Below are 22,330 nucleotides of genomic sequence, written 5' to 3' on the forward strand. Positions count from 1 at the left end.
GCGCGCGCGCGCTCCTCCGCGGCGCGCCGCCGGTCGCGCACGTTGCCCCAGGCCACCACCGCCCGCAGGGACATGGTGCGCGCCTTCTCCGCCGTCAGCTCCTCCCCCGCCAGGGCCTGCACGTGGCTGCGCAGCGCCAGCGCCAGATGCGCGGGCGAGGGGTCTGGGCTGCCTGCCACGGGCGTCGCGGCCGCTATCTGTGGCGACTGGAGTGCCTGGTCGCTGCCGGGTGGGGTCGTCAAACCCGGGGCGCCGGAGCTCGGTTTCCGAGGCCGCCCGCGCCGGGGTTGGTGTGGGCCGGGGGTCGCCTCGCCAGGTGCTGCCTCCACCCCCACGGGGGCGGCGGCAGGGGCGGGCACCGCCGCAGCCGCCCCTGCAGGGGTGGATTGGGCCACTGCGGGCAGGCCACCGCGGGCCCGGCGTGTCCTCACGCCCGGCGATGTCGTGCTGGGGTCTGCGGGGCCGATGCCAGCGGACCCAGGCTCTGGCCCCCGTCGGCTCGGCAGGGGTGATGCCGCCGACCCCACCTGCGGCTGGGCGCTCGAGTCCCCAACAGCTCCTGCCCGAGACCCTGCCTCCGTGACCGCGCTGCGTCCTCAGCGAGGGTGCTGGTGGGCGTGTGCCGCGGCCAGGAGCGCATCTATGGGACGCTTGGTGCTGGCTGGCGCTGTGGATGGGGTGGGGACAGCGGCCCCATCGCCCGTGCGGGGCTCGGCTGGTCTTGCTTCCTGGGCGCTGGTTTGCTGGGGGCGCGGCGCCGTGCTGACCGCGGCAGCAGGGGGGGTGGCCGAGCTCCCTGTGTTCAGGGGGCATGAGGGGGGTGGGGGGTGGGTGTCGCATGAAGGCCGATGCTCTTCGGCACACGTCTAAACACGGCACCGAGCACCTCACAAGTTCAAGCCGCCAAGCTGGTGCTCACCTCCCACGGGTGACGAGGCAGCGGCACCAGCGAAGGTAGCGAGGACGGGAGAGGCTCCCTTGCCTCCGGCTGCCACCCTCTCCGCTCCCTCAGTCCCACCTTCCCTCGAGTCCCCATCTAGCTTGCGACGCTGTAAGCGAAAATTTCACCGTGTGATGATGAGGGAAGTTCACTTCCAAAGGCACCGCATGACACGTCCAGGGCATACCCCTCTCGCGACCCAGCCCGGCACCTCGGGCCCACCTCACCGCTCGAACACCAGCACGGGGAACGAACTTCGTGGACTTGGATTCAGAACTCTTCTTCTCGGTGACAAGCCGATCGAGGGTGCTGAGGTCGAAGTTCATGGCCGGTCTCTAGGCACACTTCACACAGGTCACTGCCGGCTCGACATAAAGAGGGGTCGTGATTCTCTATACAGCAATACCTTCATCAGAATGTAATCTAGTATAGCTTTTCTTCAAGACAGGGTGTTGTCGAAGTGCATGCATGGTAAAGACCCCCATATACAGGATTTCGGATCCCCGACTTTCGGGGGGGGGTCCGGGCGTATCATATCAACCGATGCCTCCGACCCCACCTGCGGCTGGGCGCTCGAGTCCCCAACAGCTCCTGCCCGAGACCCTGCCTCCGTGACCGCGCTGCGTCCTCAGCGAGGGTGCTGGTGGGCGTGTGCCGCGGCCAGGAGCGCATCTATGGGACGCTTGGTGCTGGCTGGCGCTGTGGATGGGGAGGGGACAGCGGCCCCATCGCCAGTGCGGGGCTCGGCTGGTCTTGCTTCCTGGGCGCTGGTTTGCTGGGGGCGCGGCGCCGTGCTGACCGCGGCAGCAGGGGGGGTGGCCGAGCTCCCTGTGTTCAGGGGGCATGAGGGGGGTGGGGGGTGGGTGTCGCATGAAGGCCGATGCTCTTCGGCACACGTCTAAACACGGCACCGAGCACCTCACAAGTTCAAGCCGCCAAGCTGGTGCTCACCTCCCACGGGTGACGAGGCAGCGGCACCAGCGAAGGTAGCGAGGACGGGAGAGGCTCCCTTGCCTCCGGCTGCCACCCTCTCCGCTCCCTCAGTCCCACCTTCCCTCGAGTCCCCATCTAGCTTGCGACGCTGTAAGCGAAAATTTCACCGTGTGATGATGAGGGAAGTTCACTTCCAAAGGCACCGCATGACACGTCCAGGGCATACCCGTCTCGCGACCCAGCCCGGCACCTCGGGCCCACCTCACCGCTCGAACACCAGCACGGGGAACGAACTTCGTGGACTTGGATTCAGAACTCTTCTTCTCGGTGACAAGCCGATCGAGGGTGCTGAGGTCGAAGTTCATGGCCGGTCTCTAGGCACACTTCACACAGGTCACTGCCGGCTCGACATAATGAGGGGTCGTGATTCTCTATACAGCAATACCTTCATCAGAATGTAATCTAGTATAGCTTTTCTTCAAGACAGGGTGTTGTCGAAGTGCATGCATGGTAAAGACCGCCATATACAGGATTTCGGATCCCCGACTTTCGGGGGGGGGGGTCCGCTATCATATCAACCATTCCAGGACATCTGATATCGTGGATGCTTAATCAACAGGAATGATGGCAAGACAGACCTCTCAAATCTGACAAGAAATCAAATTGTTGTTCACAACCGTAAACCAAGTCCCAAACTTCAGGGGTTCAGGCCAGGTGATTGGTTAGCAGCGGGGTCATCCCTGGCGAGATCTGTCTTGAATTTTGTGGTGTACTCTGCCAGGCTCCTCCTCCCGCTGAAGACATTGGGGGAGGTGGGCTGGGGGGCATTGGCCAGCACCAGCAGGCCGGCTGCTACAGCTGCGATCGCTAGCGCTCCTCCTCCCACGGCAAAATTGAAGGTGCCGGAGCTGCGGCCGCCGTCCTGCCTGCTTCCAGAAACGTACTGGCGAGGCTGCATCATGGGTAGGAGCGAGGATAATTGGAGAAAACCGGATCTGGGCAAACTGCAATGGCTCAGGTGGAGCGGCTTCAAGAGACCCATGCCACAAGCCTGAAAGCCCTCGAGCACACTGGAGTATTGGGAACGACTCACATTCCTCATGAGAGACAACTTGCCCATGATTCCAATCAGCCTCCCCTCCTTCGTACCTCCACAGGGTAGATGTTGGCCTGCCCTGCTGAGTCCTTCTCCGTGTACCCGATGCCCTGCGGGATGAGACAGAGGAATGATTGCCTTCAATAGTAGAAATAATACTGCATGCCATAAACGCATGACACCCCCAGCCGTCCCACGCACCGCATTCTTGTTGTTCCCAAAGTCGAGCTGGCGGTCCTTGCCCTCCTTGGTGGATGCTCCCACCGACACTGAACGCGCGGAGGGAGGAGCAGGCTGGAAAGTACCCTTGGAAACACCCCACGCTGCGTTGGGGGCTGAGACCGGGAGGGGACTCCCCAGGTGCGGCACGAAGGGGCGGGCGCCGATGGGCAGGGTCCGAGCCTGGGATAGTCCAGAGGCATTCATGGTCGCCATTCTGTGCTACAGTCAATATTGAACTGGTGATTCAATGGTTTTCAGTATGCTTTGTGCCGGCACCTGCCTGGTGTGAGTCACCGCGAGGCCGTCATGAAGCCGTGCACGGCGCTGCCTGGGGCCCCCACCCCACGCCACCGTGAGATCGGGTTGTCGAGGTTAGCCCACGTGATCGGTCGGGAGGGCGGGTCCTCCAGGCCACAACCCCCCTTAAACATCTTCATGATATCATTCATACCGAAAACCATCGTCCCCCACCACACTTCAAGTTCCCACTGGATTAAAACACGCTCAGTCTGCGCTTCCACCTCCCAGAGCCCTCTCCACGGCATGCACCCTGTGCAGCAGGGTCTCCAGATCGCTGGCGCTGCGCCCGCGCTGCCCCGGCTCCTGCTTGGCGGCCCAGGGCCCCAGGCTGTGCCGGAGGTAGTGCCTGAGGCCCCGGCGCAGCTCTTGGAGGGCGGGCCGCTCCCTCCAGGGCTTGAAGAGGGCGGCCGGGTCGTCGCAGCGCAGCAGCAGGTGCTCGAAGAAGAGGCGCCAGAGGACGACGTGGCGCGCGGACTGCGCCCCCCGCCAGTCCCCCTTCTTCAGGAAAGCGGGGCTCATCGCGCCCTGGGCCACCGCGTCCGCGCACAGCCGCGCCAGGTTGGTCAGCCGGCGCAGGTCCATGTTGGGGCCCACCTCTCCCAGCGCGTCCCAGCAGGCATAGCGCAGCGTGGTCTGGTGCGCGCGGCTGGTGGCGCCCAGCCGCCCCAGGAGCAGCGCGTAGTAGGGGTTGTAGGCGCCCTCCTGCAAGCAGCATAGCACGATGACCCGTACAATCTCTTGCTCCTGGGTGCCCTGCGTGTTTCGGAGGCCCGGGGATGTGAATTGAAGGGGGGGAAAGGGGGGGTCCAGGGGGGGCGCGGGGAGAAAACGAGTGGGAATGGGGCGTCGTTGTGATTTGAAACAGCGATGAGGAATGGAAAGATGAGAGCATTGCCAAGCGGCCCTCTGCTTCATTCCGCCCCACCCGCTTGAATGCAGCCCCCACACTCCCCGGAACCCCTGGAATGAAGACCTGTCCTTCCCCTCCACCTTCCCTGTCCCCACCCACTCACCTTCAGGCCCAGGCGCACAAGCTTCTCAAAGGCGTCCACGTAGTCCTCGCTGCCCATGACCAGGCAGAAGACGGTGCGGCGCACCTCCGTGTTCATGCCATGCCGCGCGGCGAGGCGCAGGAGCTGCGCCGGGGTCTGGCCCCCCGCTCCAGGGGTATCCTCCAGGGCCTCCGCCGCCGCCAGGCTGGCGCCGCGCAGGGAGGGCAGGCGCCCCGCGGCCGCCGCATCGGCGGCGCTGGGCTGCCACCAGAAACCCACCTTGACAGGGCTCAGCACCTTTGACCAGGGGATGCCCCCCACCGCCACCTCCTCCACACCCAGGCCGCGGAGCCACTTGAGGGTGGTGGGGGAGAGCACCGCGTGCCGCCCGCCGTCCCGCTTCCTGCGCGCGGGTGTGGGTGTGGATGGGGTGGGGGTGTGCTTCGGGTAAACCCCAAAGGGCGGGGAAGCGGTGCTTGAGCCAGGTGCGGCCCATCCTCTGCAGTACGCCATGCCAACGGCAACAGATGGCACACGCCTCCCTGGTCCCAGTAACGAAGACCCTTGGGTAGGCAGCACGGCTGGCGTCCGCCTGCCAGCTGTCTGGCCCGCCAGGTCCCAATCGCTGCCAGGCTTGGGATCATACAGCACCACATTGTACGGGCCACTCATCCTCGATACCGCTTCCCATTGCAGCACACCCAGACCCCAACCCACCCCCCTCCATTACGCCTCCCTGTCTTATCCCCACCCTTTGCACACCTGTTGTTCTTGGTGTCCATCACCAGGTCCAGGAGCGCCTGGCCCCTGGCCGACAGCGCGCCGCGCGCGCGCGCGTTGGCCGCGGCCTCCGTCACTGCCACTATGTAATCGCGCATGGCCTGCGGGTCGGCGGCACGCAGGCTCAGCCCCGCCGCGCCCAGTAAGTGGGAGGTGGCGGCCACGTCGGCCTCCCCGAACCGGCGCCGCCAGGCGTCCAGCAGGGACATCACCAGCTCGGCGCGCAGCGCGCCCAGGGCGTGCAGCTGCGCTACCACCAGCGCCAGGTTGCGCGCCGCCAGGGCGTCACCGTCGTCGCGCAGCGAGGCCTCCAGCCGCGCTCCCAGCGCAGATAGGAAGGCCGCGATCACGCCGGCGGAGCGCACGCTGGCCGCCAACCCCGCCACGGCGGCGGCGGCGACAGCCGCAAAGGCCTCGCTGGCGCGCGGGCCCTCGGCCGCCGCGGCCGTCAGCTCGTGCACGACCGCGTCGGTCACCGCACGGCGCGCCTCGTCACGGTGCATGCGCGCCAGCTCGCCCACAATGCCCTGCAGGTTGGACTCGGCCAGGCGGTTGAGCTGGCCGCGCACCGCGCGCGCCACGCGGGAGTCTTGGATGGTGGGGTCGCTGCCCGCGGCCGCCGCCCGCGCCGCAGGAGGCAGGTACCTTCCCACCGCGGCCGGCGGTGAGGGACGAGCAGGTGCGGGTCTGGTGGCGGCTGGCTCCTGGGGTTTCCCAGCGGAGCGCTCGGTGTCCTCGCCGTCCTCCGAGCCTGAAGCCCCAACTGCTTCATCGCTGCTTGTTCCCCCATTTGCCGCACTGCTGTCGCCTGCACCACTGAGATCCGAACCCTCAGGGTCAGATCCTTCCTCCTCTGAGTCACTCATCCCCGCCAGGACCGAGTCAGCCTCCTCGCTGCCGCTGGCTCCAGAGTCTGCGAGGCCATTCAAGAGGCTGTCCTCCTCGCTGCCGCTGGCACCATCAGAGTCGGCCAGGCCATCTGAGAGGTGACCGTCCTCGCTGCCACTGGCGTCAGAGCCCAGGTCGCTGGCAGCATCTTCACCGTCCGAGGCGTAGTCACTCACAGAGCCGCTGTCATTTGACCCAGCGGGCGAGGCAGAGGAGGCTGGAGTGGCTGCCGCTCTGCTCGGTCGGCCGGGCTTGACCCCACGCTCCATGGCTCCAGATGGCGACGATGCTTTGGGAGGCGCAACCTTGGCGCCTGGAAGTGGTGAGAAGGCTCGGGGTTTTGTGGAAGCCTTGAGGCACTCCATGGATTGCGGTGATGTAGAGTGGGTCACATCAATCCCCCCATTTCACGCGCATGCTCTTGCACCACATTCAAGGCTACCACGTAATTTCAGCCCCCCCAGCTCCCCAATCAACCACTCACCACCGAGGACGAGGTCGTCCAGGCCGTCGCCCACTTCCTTCAGACCTCTCCCCTTTTTCATGCCCAGCTTGCGTGCCAGTTCAGCCTGCAGGGCTTGCTCTGCTGCCAGCCCCGCGACAGATCCATCGGAGCCGGTGAGCACCTATGGCCAGGGAAGGAAGGGAAAGGCGACGTTGGAGGCTTAGTGTAGCCAACCAGATGCCGTTTGTACGGGCATCAATCATTTTTTTGAGTGCCCAGTAGGCAATGCAGGTGGCAGGCCGCATGCTGAGAGCCAGACCCCAGCATCCCTCGCGGCACCTGAGAGCCCTCTGGTCCGAGCAGCTCGGTGAACTTGGTGGTGGATCGCTTTTGCTTCGATTTCCGCACGGCAGACTCGTCCCTTCCCCGCTTCTCGCCCCGTAACTGCGGGTCACCACCTCCCCGGCTCCTTCCGCGTCGTCCTCTGCCGAGGCCTCCACGGCTGGCCTCCTGTTCAGAGCCCGTCGCAGTCCCCCGACCAGGACCAGCCGACCTGCCACCCCTGTGGCCACTCTCAGCTCCACGTCCGCCGCTACGCTGAGCATGACCGCCACGTCCTCTTTCTCCATAGCGGCCCCCACGAGCTGTGGAGCTCCCACGACCCCGGGGACTGGCCCTGAACCTCCCGGAGTCCCCTGCAGGGCGGTGCCCTGGGGTGGAATCGGGGAATATCTCCTTCGTGAGCGAGAAGGGCAGGCGCGGCCCTAGGCTGGGGCCCCTTCCACCTCCTCTCCTCGACATGGGGCGAAGGTCAGGCTGCTATCCACCTCGCGGAGCCGTTGGGCATTCTCGCGAGGACTTGCGCACTGCCCAACAGCAGGCACCCCAGGGGAAGCAGCTACCTCGCCTGGCAATGCATGCCAGGATGTTATTGATGATTTAATTTATATGTTGCATATGCGTCGACCATGCGAGTCATCTGAGATGCGTTGGTTTCATCGTGGCACTTTCTGGCCCGGGCGCGCAATGCCACGTCGGCTTGGCGCAAGGTTTCTGAGGCATCGCGGTGCGCCGATATTGGTCCAGACCAGTGCCGAGGCACAACTTCCACTGCCTCTGCAGCGGTATGTCTGGGGAAGCAGCGTCACAGCCGTCGTTTCTCCTCCGTCTGCTCCATGACATAAAGGAGGTCCCCAACTCGCCGTCGGTCGATGCAGAGGGAGGCGGTGCTGGCGGCAAGGATGTGGGGCCACTCATCTGCCTCGGTGCCGGCGTGCGCCTCATCCACCAGAGCGGCGAGCAGGGCTCCCTGTCGGTCGTGCGTATGCCTGGATTTCCACACAGAGGAGGGCTGGGCTGGGCTGGGGGCAGCACGTCTACAGTAGATGCCCGCGCAATATACAAGTCCAGGATACACGATCCTGGTCAACCCCAACCCCTGCAGCTTCATCCAGCCCTTCTGTGCATGCTGGCATGCCGCGTCCGTCCCCGTCATGCAGCCATGGGCTAGTGCTTGCGAAAACCCAGTCCCCGTTCCCCCTACCCCAGCTCACGCGATGTCCTGCAGCCCTGCGATGCACTGGTCCACGCTGGGAATCGGCCCGGCCGGCCTGGCCCGGGCGCCAGCAGTCAGAGCCCGGTTCTGCTGCACCAGGCGCACGCCCTCCTGGGCCAGGCGGCCGAGGCCGGCCGCGCTCTGCCGGGCCAGCCCGAGGGCCACCTGTGCTCGGAGGAGCAGCTCCTGGAGGGCCAGGGTCTGGGCGACGACGAGGCGCTTGCAGACGCCCGGGGTCGTGCCCAGGTCGCCCAGGTTCTCGGGGCGCTCCAGGGCCTGCGCGGCGGGGTAGGGCATGGTGGGCCTGGGGCTGGCGTGGGGCATGGTTGGAGGCCGCGGCACCCAGGGCATGCGTGCCGTCACCACTTGCCGTGAGATGAGCAGGAAACCATCCACAAGGCCCACTCCCTCCCATACTAAACCTCACCGGCAGGCGAAGCACCACATTGGAAATGGTGCGTAAAAGGGAGGTCAGCTGGGCCTGCGTGGGAGAGGGCTTCGAGTGTACAGGCCAAACGCATCAATAACTGCTCTCGACAAATGGCTTCAGGCATGCCTGGCCACGATTCTCAGATCCCACCTCATGCTTCCGAAATGACTCGATCTCCTCCCCGGCCTTCCGATATAATTTCCTGTAAGCAACCAGGATGTCCCCGGAAGCCATTCGATGACCACGGTACAAGTTGCAGGAGCGGTCTCTGCTACGGGACACGCTGCGACATCCTCTTCCGGCCAGAATTCAGCTCGCATGGCCACAATGTCATTGCATCACATATGGATGCAGGTACGTCACGTATGTGGCGCAACCATATATTATTCCGTGTTCTGCTAAGGCCGTCATGGCCCGAATGTTTGGCTGGGCGCCATCACTGATCTACAAACTCCCCTACTCCCCAAAAGCCCCGCTGCAGATTTCAGTGAGAGTTACAGTTGGAAAATCAGTTGCATACTGTACAATTTATTAGATGAGAGGTACATGCATTTGTCGTCGTGCTCATATGGGGTCTGCAAGGTATATATCAGGGGGTTGATGACTCGGATGCTCTACTCCATGTCCTCGTTTGCGAAAGCTGCTGCAATGGTGTCGAGCACAGCCTCAAGGGTGGGGTCGATGTCGAAGAGCCCGCCAAACTCGGCCGGCTTCCTGACCAGGAAGGCATCCAGGGATGTGCCCTTGATCCTCCGGAGGACGGCAGCTGCGAGGCCGCCCAGTGCCAGCATGCCTAGTGCGCCGACGGCCGCCAGTTGAATGTTGGCCTGCACTCCTCCAAACACACCAGCCCGCGGCACGGCGAGCTCTGAATCGAAGCAAAGGTGGGAGGGGCGCCTTGGCTCAATGCTCAAACGTGCTCATCATTATGCTGGACACCCATCACGTCAACATGCCTCTGGCATCTCAGCGCAGGAACCCCCGCCAGATCGAATACTATGCATGCACTTCCGCCGGTCGACTCAGCCCAAAACTGCACTGGGGTCTGCACCTACCGAAAGCAGCTGCGACGGCAAAGCCAATCATGGCAGACCGCCCAGCCAGCCGCTCAAAAGCTGATGACTGTGCCTGCAATCATCAGATAATTGTTGAGCTGGGTCAGCTTGGAGGGGATTGGAAAGCAGAGGGTGAGCGATTGTGAGGAGCAAGAATTTTGCTATACCACCGTTGCCGCGCACCTTCAGCGCCGCGATCTCGCTCATTATGGGCAGCACTCGGCCACCGGTTACGAGTGGCCCACGACCGCCCTGACAGGTCGGCCTGCATGGCCTTGTTCTGGGCAGGGTTGCGCTCGCTGCTTTGTTAAAGGGCTGTTTGAGTGTCGTGGGCAGCACCGGTGAAGGAGAGAGGATGCTCCGACATGAGTACTGCATGCTGTTTCAAGTTTCCCGGGTAGGTTCAAAAGTCCAGATTGATGATTTGCGGCCTCTGAGCTCAAGGCAGAACAGAAAATGATTACTCGGAATTCTTGTTATTTTTGCTCCTGCATTTTGGCCAGCCCCTTGTGTTAGAGAGGTGCTGTGGCTTCGGCGCCTTCCGCACGGCTGACCTGCCGTCGAGTCGGAGCACGCGCGGCACGCCGGGTCCCCGAGTCCCGAACCCTGCCACTCCATCGCCTGGCCGGATGAGCCAGGGGGTGGGCATGCTCAACAACCCAGTAGCTCGTAATCATACTATCCGACATACATGGCGATCTCGCATTAGAGGCAAGTACGTGGTGCCTTGGCCTGACGGGCCGACCGGATGTCATGCCCAGAATCATACGTCATTCTGCACAACGTCTCCAAAAAGCACAATGTGGGGACCATCAGTAGATGTGCCACTGCCTTCAACGTAACGCAGGTACGCTTATCATTCGTCTGGTCTGGAGGATAGAGTATCTCCTCAGCATGCTAGGCAGGGCCCGCCAAGGCTCCTCTCCCACCCCGCCCTACTCCCCATCGCAGATCTGCCTCGTCGGCTCGAATAGGTTCAATGCCTTTGGGAGTCATGGTTCAGATGCCCACGTGGACTTCGGCTGGCATGCCAGCATCGAGGCCTGCTGCCAGGAGCTGCGGGAGGAGAAGGGCGCACAGATCGTTGGCGTGGAGATCATGCCATCTGCCCTCCCCGTGCACTCCTTCCCCTTCCGCGGTCCCACCGCCTTCATGCTGGGGAACGAGGTGCGTAAGCTGTATGTCGTCGGCCGCGTGGACGTCTCCCAGCCGGCCGTAGCCGGCCCACCCATGCCCCTTCCCCCTGCTTCTGCCTCGCAGGGTCAGGGCCTAAGCGAGCGGCAGATACGGAACTGCGATGCCTTCATCTACATCCCTCAGTACGGCGCAGGCACGGCAAGCCTGAACGTGGCCGTGGCTGCATCCATCGTGCTCCACCACTTTGCGCTTTGGGCTGGCTTCCCGGAGCGGGGCCGTGAGGGCCAGAAGTTCATTGTAGCGCCCCGGCCCCAGTCCGCCAGGGGGAAGGGTGAGATGGGAGGGATGATGGTGTCACGGTGGACCGTTCTCAGGAGGCTCTCCTTGGCTTTTCACGGCGGCACAATGGCCATGAGGAGGTTGCGTGGTGATTTTGTGAGGGGGTGTATGGCGATGGCGGCGCCTCCAAGTCCTCCGTACTTCCGCTCGCCCGTCTGGTGAATCTCAAGCTGTCCCAGCCCTGCGCTGTAGGTCTGGTGAAGCCACCTCCGGGCAGGTCCAATGAGGGTGCTGGTCATGGTGACGATGGCCCCGAACTGACATTTGACTTCAGCGACGCCCAGGCGGATTTGGGCGCCCAGGCGGAGTCCCAGCTGACCCTTGTTGACGGATAATGAGAGCTGAAGCTTAGCTTGAGATTGCCGTGTACTTTCTTCATACCGCACTGCTGGGAGGAGCACCCTCCCGTGCAGGCCCTCACCGGTGTATGAGCATGCTACGCGTGGCAAGGCAGGCCAGTAGCAGTTGGCACCGGAGCCCCATACCCCGGCCGGGGTGCCATTCTCACCCCATCTGGAGGAGCATTCGATTACCTTGAGGATCGCTTGTCAATACTGGTTGCCTGGGAGGACAGGATGCAGAACGCTTTCGCGATCCTGTCGGGCGATCAGCCCGACACCGCAACGAGCAAGTCGCGGAAGAATCGGAAGAAGGCCGTGCAGACCGCCCCGGCTGAACCAAGGGTGTTCAAACCAGCCGAGGAGGTCTTCGCGGTTTCCGATGACTTTATGCAGGTCCGCGGGCGGTCACAGGGCAAAGGCCGTGCTGAGTCCGGTATCAAGGCTGGAGGACGGATGCCCACCACTGCCGAGCTGGAGACCGCGGCCGCATCTGCTGACCCCTCCACACGCCCGGCCCTGATCTCGGACTGGCTGAGCCAGGTAGGGTGGTGCTCACTCGTGGCTGGGTGTGGTGGGTGCAGCACTGCAGCCTCCGGGATCCCCGGCTGGCAGAGCATCCGCCCTGCCACTCTCATGGTCCTGTTAAACACACACCGATGCCGCTCCCCATCCAAAACGCCTCCTCGCAGATCTCTAGCCCCAATGCCTCGGCAGCACAGACCTTCAAAGAGGTGGGTGCCGGGGGTGCTGAGTGGCCAACTGCGTGTTTGCGTCCTCACCAACACAGCCCATGCCGCGCCCCCCAGCCGTGTCAACCAGTCCTCACCCCCTCCCCACCAGGCACTGGCGGGCGGCACGGCCCTGGATGCCCTGCTCGCCAGCTTCCTGGCGTCCCCCGGGTCCGAAGCGGAGGCCGACGCCCTGGCCCGGCTGGTGGCGGCGGCCGCGCACGAGACCTGCCCCCCCGGCGTCCCGTCCTCCCTGGTGGCCATGCTGCGCGCGCTGGGCGCCCTGCACGCCAGCGACCCGCTGGGCGGCCTCCCCGCCGCGCCCCGAGCGCTCGCCGCGCTGTGCACGCTGCTGCGGCAGGGCGACGGCCTGGGCTCGCACACGCGCGCCACGGCCTCCGACGCGCCCGCCGCACTCGCCGCGCATGAGCGCGAGCTGGCGGCCGCGGAGGCCGCGGCCCTGCGTGCCGCAGACCCGCGCGCCGCGGCCGCCTCCTGGGCCGCGGCAGTGGAGGCGGCGGAGCGCGGCGTGGGCCTGGCCGCGGCCATCGCCGGCCCCGCCAGCCTGTACAGCGGTCGTCGCAGCGCGGCCACCGCCCCGCTGCGCGCGCTGCGTGATGCGCTGGACGCGCGGCGCGCAGACCTGGAGGCCGCCCGCGGCGCCGGGTCGGAGGCCGCGCAGCTGGCGGCCGCCTGCGCCAAGCAGGCCGCGCGCGACGCGGAGCTGGCGCGGGAGGAGGGCGCGCTGGGCGCGCGCGTCGCGCGGCTGGAGGCCGAGCTGGCCGAGGCGCGGCGCGAGGCGCGCGACCTGGCGTCACGGCGCGCGCTGGGCAACCAGCAGCACGCCCGCACCGTGGACCTGATCAAGGTGTGTGTGGGGGGGTGGGGATGTGTTTCTCTCTTTGGAGAGATGGGGGGATTAAATTGGGTTTGAGAGTCTGTGGGTTAGCCATGACGTGCATGATCTTTCGCGAGTCCGCCATGCGCGGCCCGATCCTGCGTCATGCCAGTTTTTCCACCCTCTTCCCTCTCTCCCGCCTCACCCTTTCCTCCTCAACACACCGACAGTCCGGCGCGGCAAACGCGGTGTCGGTGGCTGCTCGCCTGACCCCCGTCCTCGAGCAGGGGCTGGCGAGCGTGGCGGAGCTGCGCCAGACGCTGGAGCGCCCCGGCACGGCAGCGTCACCGTCGCCCGGCGCGCGCGCGGTGCTGGCCGCGGCGGCCGAGCTGCGGCTGAGCGAGCGCTACGTCGCCGCGCTGTCCTCGCTGCTGGACCTGCGCGCGCGCGGCGCGGCCGAGGCGCGCGCCAAGGCCGCCGACCTGCGCCGTCGCGCGGCGCTGGCCGCGCGCCAGGTGGAGCAGCTGGGGCGGCTGGGCCGCGACGCGAGGCGCGCGCGCGAGTCGCGCGACCGCCTGGAGGCCTCGCTGCGCGCGGTGCACGACGGAGCGCGCGCCTCGGCCGGCGAGGTTCGCGGCTGCGTGGCGGCCTTCGTCTCGCACACCACCGCGCTGGCCGGCGTGGGCGGCGCGGGCGAGCGCGACCGCGCCAGCGCCCCGCGCTTCCTCGCGCTGGCGGCAGAGGTGGAGGCCGCCTTTGCGGCCATCGAGGCGGGGGAGCCGGAGCCGGCCGGCCCCGCCTCGGCCGGCAGCGACGGCGCGGGGTCGGGGGGGGGCACGCCGGGGTCGGGCGGCGCGGCGCCCCTGGGCAGTGTGGACACGCTGCGTCGCCAGCTGGCAGAGGTGCAGGCGAGGCTGGCGGCGCGCGAGGGCGCCCTGGCGGCCGCGGGCGTGGCCACGGGCGGATCCGAGGGCCTGGGAGGGGCGCCCGGCGCGCAGCCCGACGGCCACGGCCACGCCACCCGGGACGCGGGCCGCGCCGACCCGCTGCCAAACGGCGGCCACGAGGCCGTGCCCGGCTCGGTCCAGGAGGAAACGGCGGGTGGGGACTCGGCAGCCCCCGGCGAGGCGCGGGCGGAGGAGCCCGAGCCCAGGAGGCCGGGGGCCAGCGGGCTGAGCTGGAGCCAGCTGGCCGCCACGGCCGCGCCTCGGCGGGGGAACTGACGGAGCGCGATTTCAAAACGCCGACGAACAACCCAATCCCCGTGCAACAGCTGCCCCGCGCATAACGTGTGCTGAGGCCTGCCGGGTCTTGTCCCTGACAAAGTTGACGTGCCCTTTAATCTCGCAGTTTCGCACGGAGAGAGTCGCGAGCGAGTGAGACAGCAGCGACCAGGGCACGAAGAGAGGGGGGAACCCGGCACCGTCTGATCATCACCAGACCTCACGCCAGGAGAACCTTGCCGTTGTCACCTGATACTGTCGAATAGATCACCATGACTGCCTCGGGCCAGGGCAGAGACACCACAGATGACTTTCTCGTGGAAGATGTCGTAGGTCAGTGGGGCTGACCGGGAGACGACGGGATCCGCAACGGGGCATCACCGATGATGGCTTGACATGCTGTCTCCCACCGCATTCATCGGCGGTCGTCCTGACCCTTCCCCCTCCGCCCCCGCAGCTCCTGAGCGGCCAGCTGTGCTTGAGCACGAGACAGACCCTCACCGCCTGGCCCAGCGGCAGAAGCAGGTGGACTTTGGGAAGAACACCCTTGGCTACCAGCGGTACAGGGAGGCAATCCCCAGGTAAGCCCAGCGTACAGGTCAGGAGTTTGGCGTGCACTGGGGCTGACCGGAGAGCAGGGGCCAATTCTTCGCGCTCGTCGTCCGCGAGTTGGCTGGGATGCTGCATGATGCACATGACCCAGGATTGGTGGCTTCTACAGGCGTCATTGGCGCAATGCACCTGAGTTGAGACCTGCGATCGACAGCGCATGAGTGAGCTGCGATCCATATCTTGCCACTCGCATGACGCCCCCGCCCCCGGCCCACACAGGTCTCAGCGCCGGCGTAACAAGGACCCCAGCACCCCCGACGTGCACAAGGCCTGCAGCAAGAGGGCCTTTGACGGCCAGATCAAGAAGTGGCGGCGCCAGCTGCACGAGTGGGACCCGCCGACGCAGGAGGCTGGGGCGGCGGACGACGTGGCTCTGGCCACTGGCGCCGTCATGTCCTTGGAGGCCGCCGGTCCGGCGGGGCGCGAGGAGCCCGCCCCCGGCGGTGACGCGGTAAGGGCTTCGGCGCAGGGAGGCGCTGCATGCGCATGGTGCGCGGGATCGTGCACCTGCACCCCGGTTTCCCACGCTCCTCACGCCCTGCGCCGAGTCCCTGCAGGATGGCCAGGTCATCCCCGGGTCAAAAAAAGGACGGGAGCTGCGTGGGAGCGGGAGGCTCCTCCCCCGTCTCTTCGGACGCAGCGGGACGAACAAGAGGCGGCCCGACCTGGGGAGCCAGGAGGGGGCTGGCGGGCAGCCAGACCCCCGGGCGACAAAGCGAGGGTGGTTCACCGCCACCAGGGCGCCAAGAGAAGCCGTGCAGGCTGAACCCGGGATGCCAGAGGTCGACTACAGGTACTGGCAGGGGAGGCAGGGGGGCTGGATCTGGGCGGGCAGCTGCTCCCGGTTGTCCCATCGGCTTAATGCCCCTTAGACATCTGCAGAGGCAGATCTTGAGTCAAGGACACCCTCCACCCTTGTTCAGTTTTTCGTCAGACGAGGAGGGTGGTGGGTGGACACATGTGACGACCAAGCCCTTGGAGACTAGCAACCCCTCGTAAGACAATGCCGTCCAACCTGCAGCATAGCGTCCCTGGACGGGGATCACATGCATGTCGCCTGCTTGCAGTCCAAGTTTTGCGTCGTGCAGGCATCCTTGCACGTGTAACAATGACCCACACATGGAGGAAGGAGCTAGCGTATCTGGTATACAGGGCTAGAGAATGAAGTAGTGCCCTGCCAGCTGCACAATAAGAGTGCCCCTTCCTACCAGCGTGAGGTCCTTGTAGAACGGGGTGACAGGAATCTGGTATGTCATTCCTCATTCGTGTGTGCGCCATGGGGTACCCATCACCGGGCCGTCAGGCCCCTTACAAGCCAAGCCCCCAAAATGCAGTGTGGGAGTTGAGTTTCGCAATCAGTGTCGGATGCCACGGGCACAACGCAGTGCAGGGTCACAGGTGGAAAGGAGGAAGGGCCCAGTCAGCGCACCCCCCACAATAGAGGGTGGGTGTTACTCGACCAAAGAAACAGCAGGTGGAGGTGGCTTCTTGCTGCAGTCTTGCAGCGTTCTTGCTCTCTGTTGGTGTATCCTTGGGGTGGGATTGAAGCCTTCACCCCCAGTCAGTACTCCTAACAACTCCATCTTGGGCCCTGACCTTGCCCGCCTTGCAGAGAAACTCACAGGAGTCAATCGAGCGCCTTGACGTGGTGCCGGAAGTGACACGGATGGTCCACTTCTAGTCTTAAGTCTCAGTGAGCCACCTTCAGAACGAATGAGTTCGTGTGCGACATAAAGCAGCGAAAATCTTGGCAAAAGTGAGCCAGAGCATTGCCACATCACCAAAATCTGTAGCACAGGAGCCCTGTGGCAATCGGAAAGGGCACCCTGGTGGCTTGTGGGAGGTACCCCAGCCTGGCCTGGCATGGAGCATGACGTCCAAGATTTTGTCTGCAATTGAAATGCCTGTCAGCGGAGCAAGCCCAACAAGGGACGTAAGACTGGCCTCCTGCGGCTCTTGCCTAGGCCGTAAGCCCCCTAACAAGCCGTGATCCAGGTCCAGGTTGCTGGAACTGGCCAGCCCCTTAAACACGGTGATGGGGATCGATGGGCTAATCAAGGATGGGACATCAGGATGGAAAGATAACACATCTGCCAGCAGACGAGATCGGGTAGTTCAGAGGTCAAGCTTATGACCAATGTGAGGTTGAATTTTGAATCTTGAGCGGCTCATACAATATAAAAGGCTGGATCACTCAAGCTTAAAGTTCAACCAGCACGATGCCCATACCCTGGACACATCAAGGATTACCCTGTGAACTCCAGGATTAGGGAAAGAGTGCAAGCTGGAGCTAGTAACAAAGATGACCGAATCACGAGACAGGCAGCCATTCCTGTCATCCAAGGAGCTTGAGGGTGAAGCAGCATAGACTTGGCAGGATTCAGTGGGGTGGGTGTGAGTGCGCAATGGCTTTCCAATCAGGCATTAGAGTACAGTCCCAAGGAGCAGACAGGGATTGTAACCTTGGGTATTGGAATTTTATTTCGAAGATAATGCTGGCTCCACCAGCCCTCGGTCTCTTACTCTCGAGGGGGGTTGTGTCAATGAAGGGCATCCATGAAGCTTCCAGGGAGCGGCGAGTGATGGGCGCGCAGCATGACTTACAAATTTACGAGGGACAGACACGAGTCTCCAGGCACTGCGCAGCGCATGGCTTTTCCTCGTTACTCGTGAGAACAGCATTCAAAGTTCACAGGTCTTCCGTCGTGCGATCAGGACTCCGATCTGCTCCAACCCGCTGGCCCAGCATGGTCGTCCGGCGCCTCCTCCAGGTATCGCCATCCTCATGGAAGCTGGGAAAGGCGCCCCCGACGTTTACATATCCACAACACAGCTCCAATCCTGATACATGCAGGACGATTATCACTGTAGTGGGAGCGACACCCTGCTGGGCTCCGCGAATGTGGGAGCCTCGATCTTCATATTACTTCTCGTGGGGTGCATCTTTGGGGCGGTGTCCACCTCCCTCTCCATGCTATGGTGGGGAAGGCGCAAGGCACGACTCGCGGCTGAGCGTTCTGTGAGTCCAGAAGAGGGTTGCTGTGGCAGGAGGAGCACTGTGGACAGCGATGGATCCTGAGTGAAGACCGCCAGGATTTGGTTGCCCCTGAAACCCTTTTCCTCCATCCCCAAAACCTTGCAGTCAGCCTGGCAGCCCCAGAATCTCGCTTCCCTCCCGGACGTGGATGCCATGGTCCGGGCAGCCAAGACGCCGACCATCCGCGATGGTCCAAAACCCTCCTTCCGCACCGTGCTCTCCCCACCTCCCCAAGCGGCCTGCTCCTCCACACAACCGGGGGGCGGTGCCACCCACACCTCCCCCGCCGCCGGCCCGCTGAAGCGCGGCTGGCAGGGCCTGACCTCCTGGGCGGGCAGCAGCCCGTCGCCCCAGGGTCAATCACCACCGCAAGACAAGCCCTGCCCCACCACCAGCCCCTTCCAGGGTGTACCCTCCTACAATGTGATGACCAACCCAGCAGTCGCCGCGTCCATCGAGGGGCCACTAAGTGGCCAGAAACAGGCGGCCGCCAGCCCCCCAGCCCCCGCAACAGCGGCCGCCGCACCCGAGGATGAGCTCATCGCCTCGGCTGTGTTCAATCCCATGGGTGTGTCTGACGGGGAGCCCTGCCTGCCGCATGCGCGCCGCGTCACCATGGTGGAACATGGGGGCGGCCCGGGCGGCGAGAGGGCGCAGCAGCCCAGCGTGGATTACGCAGAGGCCGTCCACGGGCGCGGCGGCGGGGGGGCAGAGCTCGGTGCCCAGCCCTATGGCCCCGCCCCGGCCGCGGTTGGGCAGGGAGCGGAGGATGTGGAGGTGGCCAAGCAGCACCATAAGCAGGCAAGCCGGGAGGAGGGTCGGGGGCCTGGTTGGCAGCAGGGAAATGATGCATTCCTGTGTCGACAACGGTCGCTTCCGCCCCTTCCCGTAGTACCTGTCGGCCGGGCGTTGGAGACTCCCGCCGGCTGCCTCACATCCCAGCCGTCCCACAATCGCGCAGGAGATGCTGAGCGCCGTGCAGCTGGACTCGTACAGCATGCACGACCTGGACCCGGAGTGGCGGGTGCTGCTGGAGAGTCTGGACGCCAGGCTCAGGGCGAGTTGGGTAGCAAGGGAGGTTGCTTGTCAGATTCAGATGCCCTGGGCTTACTGGGGAGGAGAGCAGGGCCTCCAGCGTCGGTGCATCGGAGTGCTGGTGGCGATTCAGATTCTGCAGCTCAAACGCAGTGCCAGCGCCGCCTGCATTAAGGGCCGTGTCCCGTCAAGCCTCCCAGCAGTCCATCAACCCTCCACACATACCCACCCCCACAGGCTGCGGGCTCCCATCCCCTGTCGGACCGCGAGAGGGCGGTCGCCATCCGCTCCCTGGTGGTCGCCACCGCAAGCAGGTCGGCCGAGGAGGCCATGGAGAAGGCGCTGGCAGACGTGAGGCTGAACCGGCTGACGCACAGGATGATGCGGCGCGCCTGACATGTTGGCTGCCCCAGGCTTTGAAGGATGCTTGTTTGACGGTTCACCCCGCTGCCATTCCCCTTCGTGGCCTGCGTCGAATAGCTTGAGCGCTCCGGCTCGGTTCTTGTACTTTCTTGCGCTCGCAGAGAGGGGTACACTGTTGTTACATGGTGGTGGGGGGTGTTACAGTCGCACAGCACATGCAAAGGCACGATCAGGAGGCTCAGCTGCTGTCCCTGCCGTGTTGAGTCAGCGGAGGCTGCGCCAGGCCGCCGTCGAGGGGCACATGCGTCTGGGACCTCTCACAGGCCGCGGGGACTCTCACAGGCCGCTGGGATCCAGGGCTTTCAGGGCTACTACCTCCCCTACCCCGCGCTGGCCTGCAGGGTCCCCGACTCCTCTTCGCTCCGCCCCGCCGCCAGCAGCTCCGCCGCCGCCGCCAGCTCGGCGGGAGTCAGCTCCGCGCGCGCCAGGGGCAGCGCAGACCCGTGCACAGCGACGAACTCGGTCAGCGTCGTGCGCGCCAGCGCCACGGCCCGCAGCGCGCCGCCCGTGGCGGCCACGACGCGCACCGCGGCGTAGTCGCCCGGTGCGAGGCGCACGGGGCGCGACCCCGGCGCCAGGCCGCCCGGCACGGCGACGTCAGCGAACAGAGCGCGCTTGAAGGTGTCGGTGCGCCCCGTCAGCACCGCCGGCGAGCGGCGCGACGCGCCCTCCACCAGCACCAGGTGCGTGCGCCCCCGCTCCTCCGCCGCGCGCCGGTGCAGCCCTGCGCGGTGCGCGGCCACGAGCTCGCCCAGGCGCCGCAGCTTCTCGGCGGGCGCCACGTCGTCAGCCAGGTGGCGCGCGGCGTGCGTGCGCTCGCGGTCGCTGTAGGCGAAGGTGAAGGCGGCGTCGAAGGCATGGCGCACCATCAGATCCAGGCTGGCGGCGTGGTCGGCAGGCGTCTCGCCGCAGAAGCCAGAGATCATGTCGGTGGAGAGCGCCACACCGGGGAGCGCGGCGCGGACGCGGTCGACCAGCGCGTCGTAGGCCTCGCGCGTGTACCCGCGCCGCATGGCCGCCAGCACCGCGCTGGACCCGCTCTGCGCGGGCATGTGCAGCTGGGTGCAGACGTTGGGCCGGTCCGCGATCACGCGCAGGACGGCGTCGGAGAAGTCCTTGGGGTGGGGCGAGGTGAAGCGCACGCGCAGCTCGGGGTCTATCTCGGCCACGCGGTCCAGCAGCTCCGCAAAGGACACCGCGCCGGCGCGGCGGGGGCGATACACGCTGCGGAAGCCCTGTGCGCGGGGTTGGGGGTGTGGAGGGGGTGGGAGGGTGAGAGGGGGGTGGGTTGCATATGGACGCAGGGACTGGGTGAACAACGAGGCTGGGATCCCCAAGGGGCAGACCCCGCATGCGGATTTGACCGCGAAGGCCAGCTGCCATGCGTCGAGACAATGCCACCAGCTTGTATACTCAAACATCGCCAACACCAGAAGCCCTTGCCTGTGCATAGACTTCCTCGTCTGGGGCACCGAAGGTGGCGCGGGCCGCCTCGCCGGCAGCGGAAAAGTCGGCGTAGCTGTTCACGTTCTGGCCCAGCAGCGTGACCTCCTTGAAGCCGGAGTCGGACAGGCGATGGACCTGCACGAGAAGGAGGGGTTGTGGTGGATGCAGAGGGTGGGTGACGAGCCACGATGTTGAAATTTCTCGAGTAAGCCATGCAGCAGGCTGCGGCCAGCGGGGACAAATCCTCTGGGCATGAACGTCCAAAAACAAGCCCTGTCAAGAGCCTCGGAAAGACTAATCATGCCCCTCACGGTGGATCTGCCGCCCCGCCGGATAGGGCGGGGCAGGCAGTCAGGCGAGTGTATGTGTTCGTCATCGGCAACAAGGTAAGACCAATCGCCGTGTCTGGAGGTAATGGTGCTGACACCAGGTGCCATCGCAGTGCAGGCACGATGGTCTGCCCACCTGCCATCCAAGCAGCTGCCCTTCCCATCGATTTCCGGCCCTGCCTGGCGGCACCCAGCCCACCTCCTCCAGGATGCTGGCCAGGGGCCTGGAGCGCTCCCGGCCGCGGACGTAGGGCACGATGCAGAAGGCGCACATGTTGTTACAGCCTCGCATGATGGAGAGGTAGGCGGAGTGGCTGCCGCCGGCGCGCAGGGGCGCCACGTCGGCGTAGGTCTCGTCGGCACTGAGCTGGACGTTGATGGCGGTGCCCGCGCCGCGGCCCGACACCAGGTCGATGAGGCGAGGCAAGTCGCGGTACGCGTCGGGCCCGGCCACGATGTCGACCAGGCGCTCCGACTCCAGCAGGCGGTGCTTCAGCCGCTCAGCCATGCACCCCAGCACCCCCACCACGGGTCCGGGGGAGGCGCGGGGTGCAGCGCGCTTCAGGTTGGAGTAGTAGCCCAGGCGCTGCCAGACCTTGGCCTCCGCGTTGTCGCGAATGGCGCAGGTATTGAGCAGCACCACCGAGGCGGCGGCCGGGGAGTCGGCACGGGAGTAGCCGGCGCTGGCCAGGATGCTGTGCACCACCTCCGAGTCGGCGCTGTTCATCTGGCAGCCATAGGTCTCCATGAACACGCTGCCCCGGGTGGAGGCAGGGGCGTCGCCGAGCTGGGCGGCGGGGTGCCGGGGCTGGGAGGCAAAGTCCTGCAGGGTCAGGCCATCCTCGGGAAGCCATCGGCTGGCGGTGGATGCCTGGCGCAGGGGGCCCAGATGCCGCAGCACGCCCCGCTGGCATGGGCCCGTCACGCTCATCCTGCGGGGTTGCGCCCGGAGCGTGACCTCAAGGCACCGCGATCATCGCATGTGTGGAGGAAGCTTAATGTACATGATTGCATATAGCATACAATGATCCGATTGCATGCAATGGTCAAAGCAGCCCCATCACACTGGTTCATGCTGCAAGGTGCAAACGGGTGGTACCGCAGGTCGGGATGGTACCCTCATAGTTCGACCTGTTCCTCGACAGGCGCGCCATACCCGACACTGGGAAGCGTGTTTCTGGCTGCATTGTCGCATCCTCAGACACG

General features: G+C 65.2%; 10 protein-coding genes across 10 annotated transcripts in view; 3 read left to right on the top strand and 7 right to left on the bottom strand.

Annotated features, from left to right (window-relative positions):
* Nucleotides 1-1,266, bottom strand: part of F751_2753 (Transcription factor TFIIIB component B'') — a gene marked incomplete at both ends in the record, with an annotated part of 3,481 nt that extends 2,215 nt beyond the window's left edge. The window contains 2 exons of the mRNA XM_011402447.1: nt 42-222; nt 1,163-1,266. Coding sequence (XP_011400749.1) covers nt 42-222; nt 1,163-1,266 — 285 coding nt within the window. The remainder of the gene's footprint in view (nt 1-41; nt 223-1,162) is intronic.
* A 1,304-nt stretch (nt 1,267-2,570) lies between these two features.
* F751_2754 (hypothetical protein) lies at nt 2,571-3,395 on the bottom strand (the record flags this gene model as incomplete). The annotated part of the gene is made up of 3 exons (XM_011402448.1): nt 2,571-2,825; nt 3,023-3,079; nt 3,171-3,395. The coding sequence occupies 3 exons, from the start codon at nt 3,393-3,395 to the stop codon at nt 2,571-2,573; spliced, it is 537 nt and encodes a 178-aa protein (XP_011400750.1).
* Nucleotides 3,396-3,695: 300 nt separating this feature from the next.
* F751_2755 (Nucleolar MIF4G domain-containing protein 1) lies at nt 3,696-7,225 on the bottom strand (the record flags this gene model as incomplete). The annotated part of the gene is made up of 6 exons (XM_011402449.1): nt 3,696-4,244; nt 4,505-4,886; nt 5,246-5,676; nt 5,740-5,852; nt 6,636-6,777; nt 7,055-7,225. The coding sequence occupies 6 exons, from the start codon at nt 7,223-7,225 to the stop codon at nt 3,696-3,698; spliced, it is 1,788 nt and encodes a 595-aa protein (XP_011400751.1).
* Nucleotides 7,226-7,740: 515 nt separating this feature from the next.
* Nucleotides 7,741-8,448, bottom strand: F751_2756 (hypothetical protein; the record flags this gene model as incomplete). Its single annotated transcript, XM_011402450.1, has 2 exons — nt 7,741-7,924; nt 8,150-8,448. The coding sequence occupies 2 exons, from the start codon at nt 8,446-8,448 to the stop codon at nt 7,741-7,743; spliced, it is 483 nt and encodes a 160-aa protein (XP_011400752.1).
* A 747-nt stretch (nt 8,449-9,195) lies between these two features.
* On the bottom strand, nt 9,196-9,843 carry F751_2757 (hypothetical protein; the record flags this gene model as incomplete). The annotated part of the gene is made up of 2 exons (XM_011402451.1): nt 9,196-9,447; nt 9,820-9,843. 2 exons carry the CDS (start codon nt 9,841-9,843, stop codon nt 9,196-9,198), a joined length of 276 nt encoding a protein of 91 aa, XP_011400753.1.
* A 541-nt stretch (nt 9,844-10,384) lies between these two features.
* On the top strand, nt 10,385-14,242 carry F751_2758 (tRNA (guanosine(18)-2'-O)-methyltransferase; the record flags this gene model as incomplete). The annotated part of the gene is made up of 7 exons (XM_011402452.1): nt 10,385-10,483; nt 10,588-10,803; nt 10,897-11,104; nt 11,632-11,993; nt 12,143-12,184; nt 12,294-12,847; nt 13,192-14,242. The coding sequence occupies 7 exons, from the start codon at nt 10,385-10,387 to the stop codon at nt 14,240-14,242; spliced, it is 2,532 nt and encodes an 843-aa protein (XP_011400754.1).
* F751_2759 (hypothetical protein) lies at nt 10,629-10,868 on the bottom strand (the record flags this gene model as incomplete). The annotated part of the gene is made up of 1 exon (XM_011402453.1): nt 10,629-10,868. One exon carries the CDS (start codon nt 10,866-10,868, stop codon nt 10,629-10,631), a length of 240 nt encoding a protein of 79 aa, XP_011400755.1.
* Nucleotides 14,243-14,638: 396 nt separating the features above from the next.
* Nucleotides 14,639-15,620, top strand: F751_2760 (Oocyte-specific histone RNA stem-loop-binding protein 2; the record flags this gene model as incomplete). Its single annotated transcript, XM_011402454.1, has 2 exons — nt 14,639-14,823; nt 15,074-15,620. 2 exons carry the CDS (start codon nt 14,639-14,641, stop codon nt 15,618-15,620), a joined length of 732 nt encoding a protein of 243 aa, XP_011400756.1.
* Nucleotides 15,621-17,702: 2,082 nt separating this feature from the next.
* F751_2761 (hypothetical protein) lies at nt 17,703-19,322 on the top strand (the record flags this gene model as incomplete). The annotated part of the gene is made up of 4 exons (XM_011402455.1): nt 17,703-17,756; nt 17,997-18,509; nt 18,853-18,957; nt 19,164-19,322. 4 exons carry the CDS (start codon nt 17,703-17,705, stop codon nt 19,320-19,322), a joined length of 831 nt encoding a protein of 276 aa, XP_011400757.1.
* Nucleotides 19,323-19,669: 347 nt separating this feature from the next.
* On the bottom strand, nt 19,670-22,055 carry F751_2762 (CDK5 regulatory subunit-associated protein 1; the record flags this gene model as incomplete). The annotated part of the gene is made up of 3 exons (XM_011402456.1): nt 19,670-20,584; nt 20,805-20,930; nt 21,324-22,055. The coding sequence occupies 3 exons, from the start codon at nt 22,053-22,055 to the stop codon at nt 19,670-19,672; spliced, it is 1,773 nt and encodes a 590-aa protein (XP_011400758.1).
* Nucleotides 22,056-22,330: the final 275 nt, after the last annotated feature.

This window comes from Auxenochlorella protothecoides (assembly GCF_000733215.1).
Source record: "Auxenochlorella protothecoides strain 0710 unplaced genomic scaffold scaffold3, whole genome shotgun sequence".
Lineage (NCBI taxonomy): Eukaryota > Viridiplantae > Chlorophyta > Trebouxiophyceae > Chlorellales > Chlorellaceae > Auxenochlorella > Auxenochlorella protothecoides.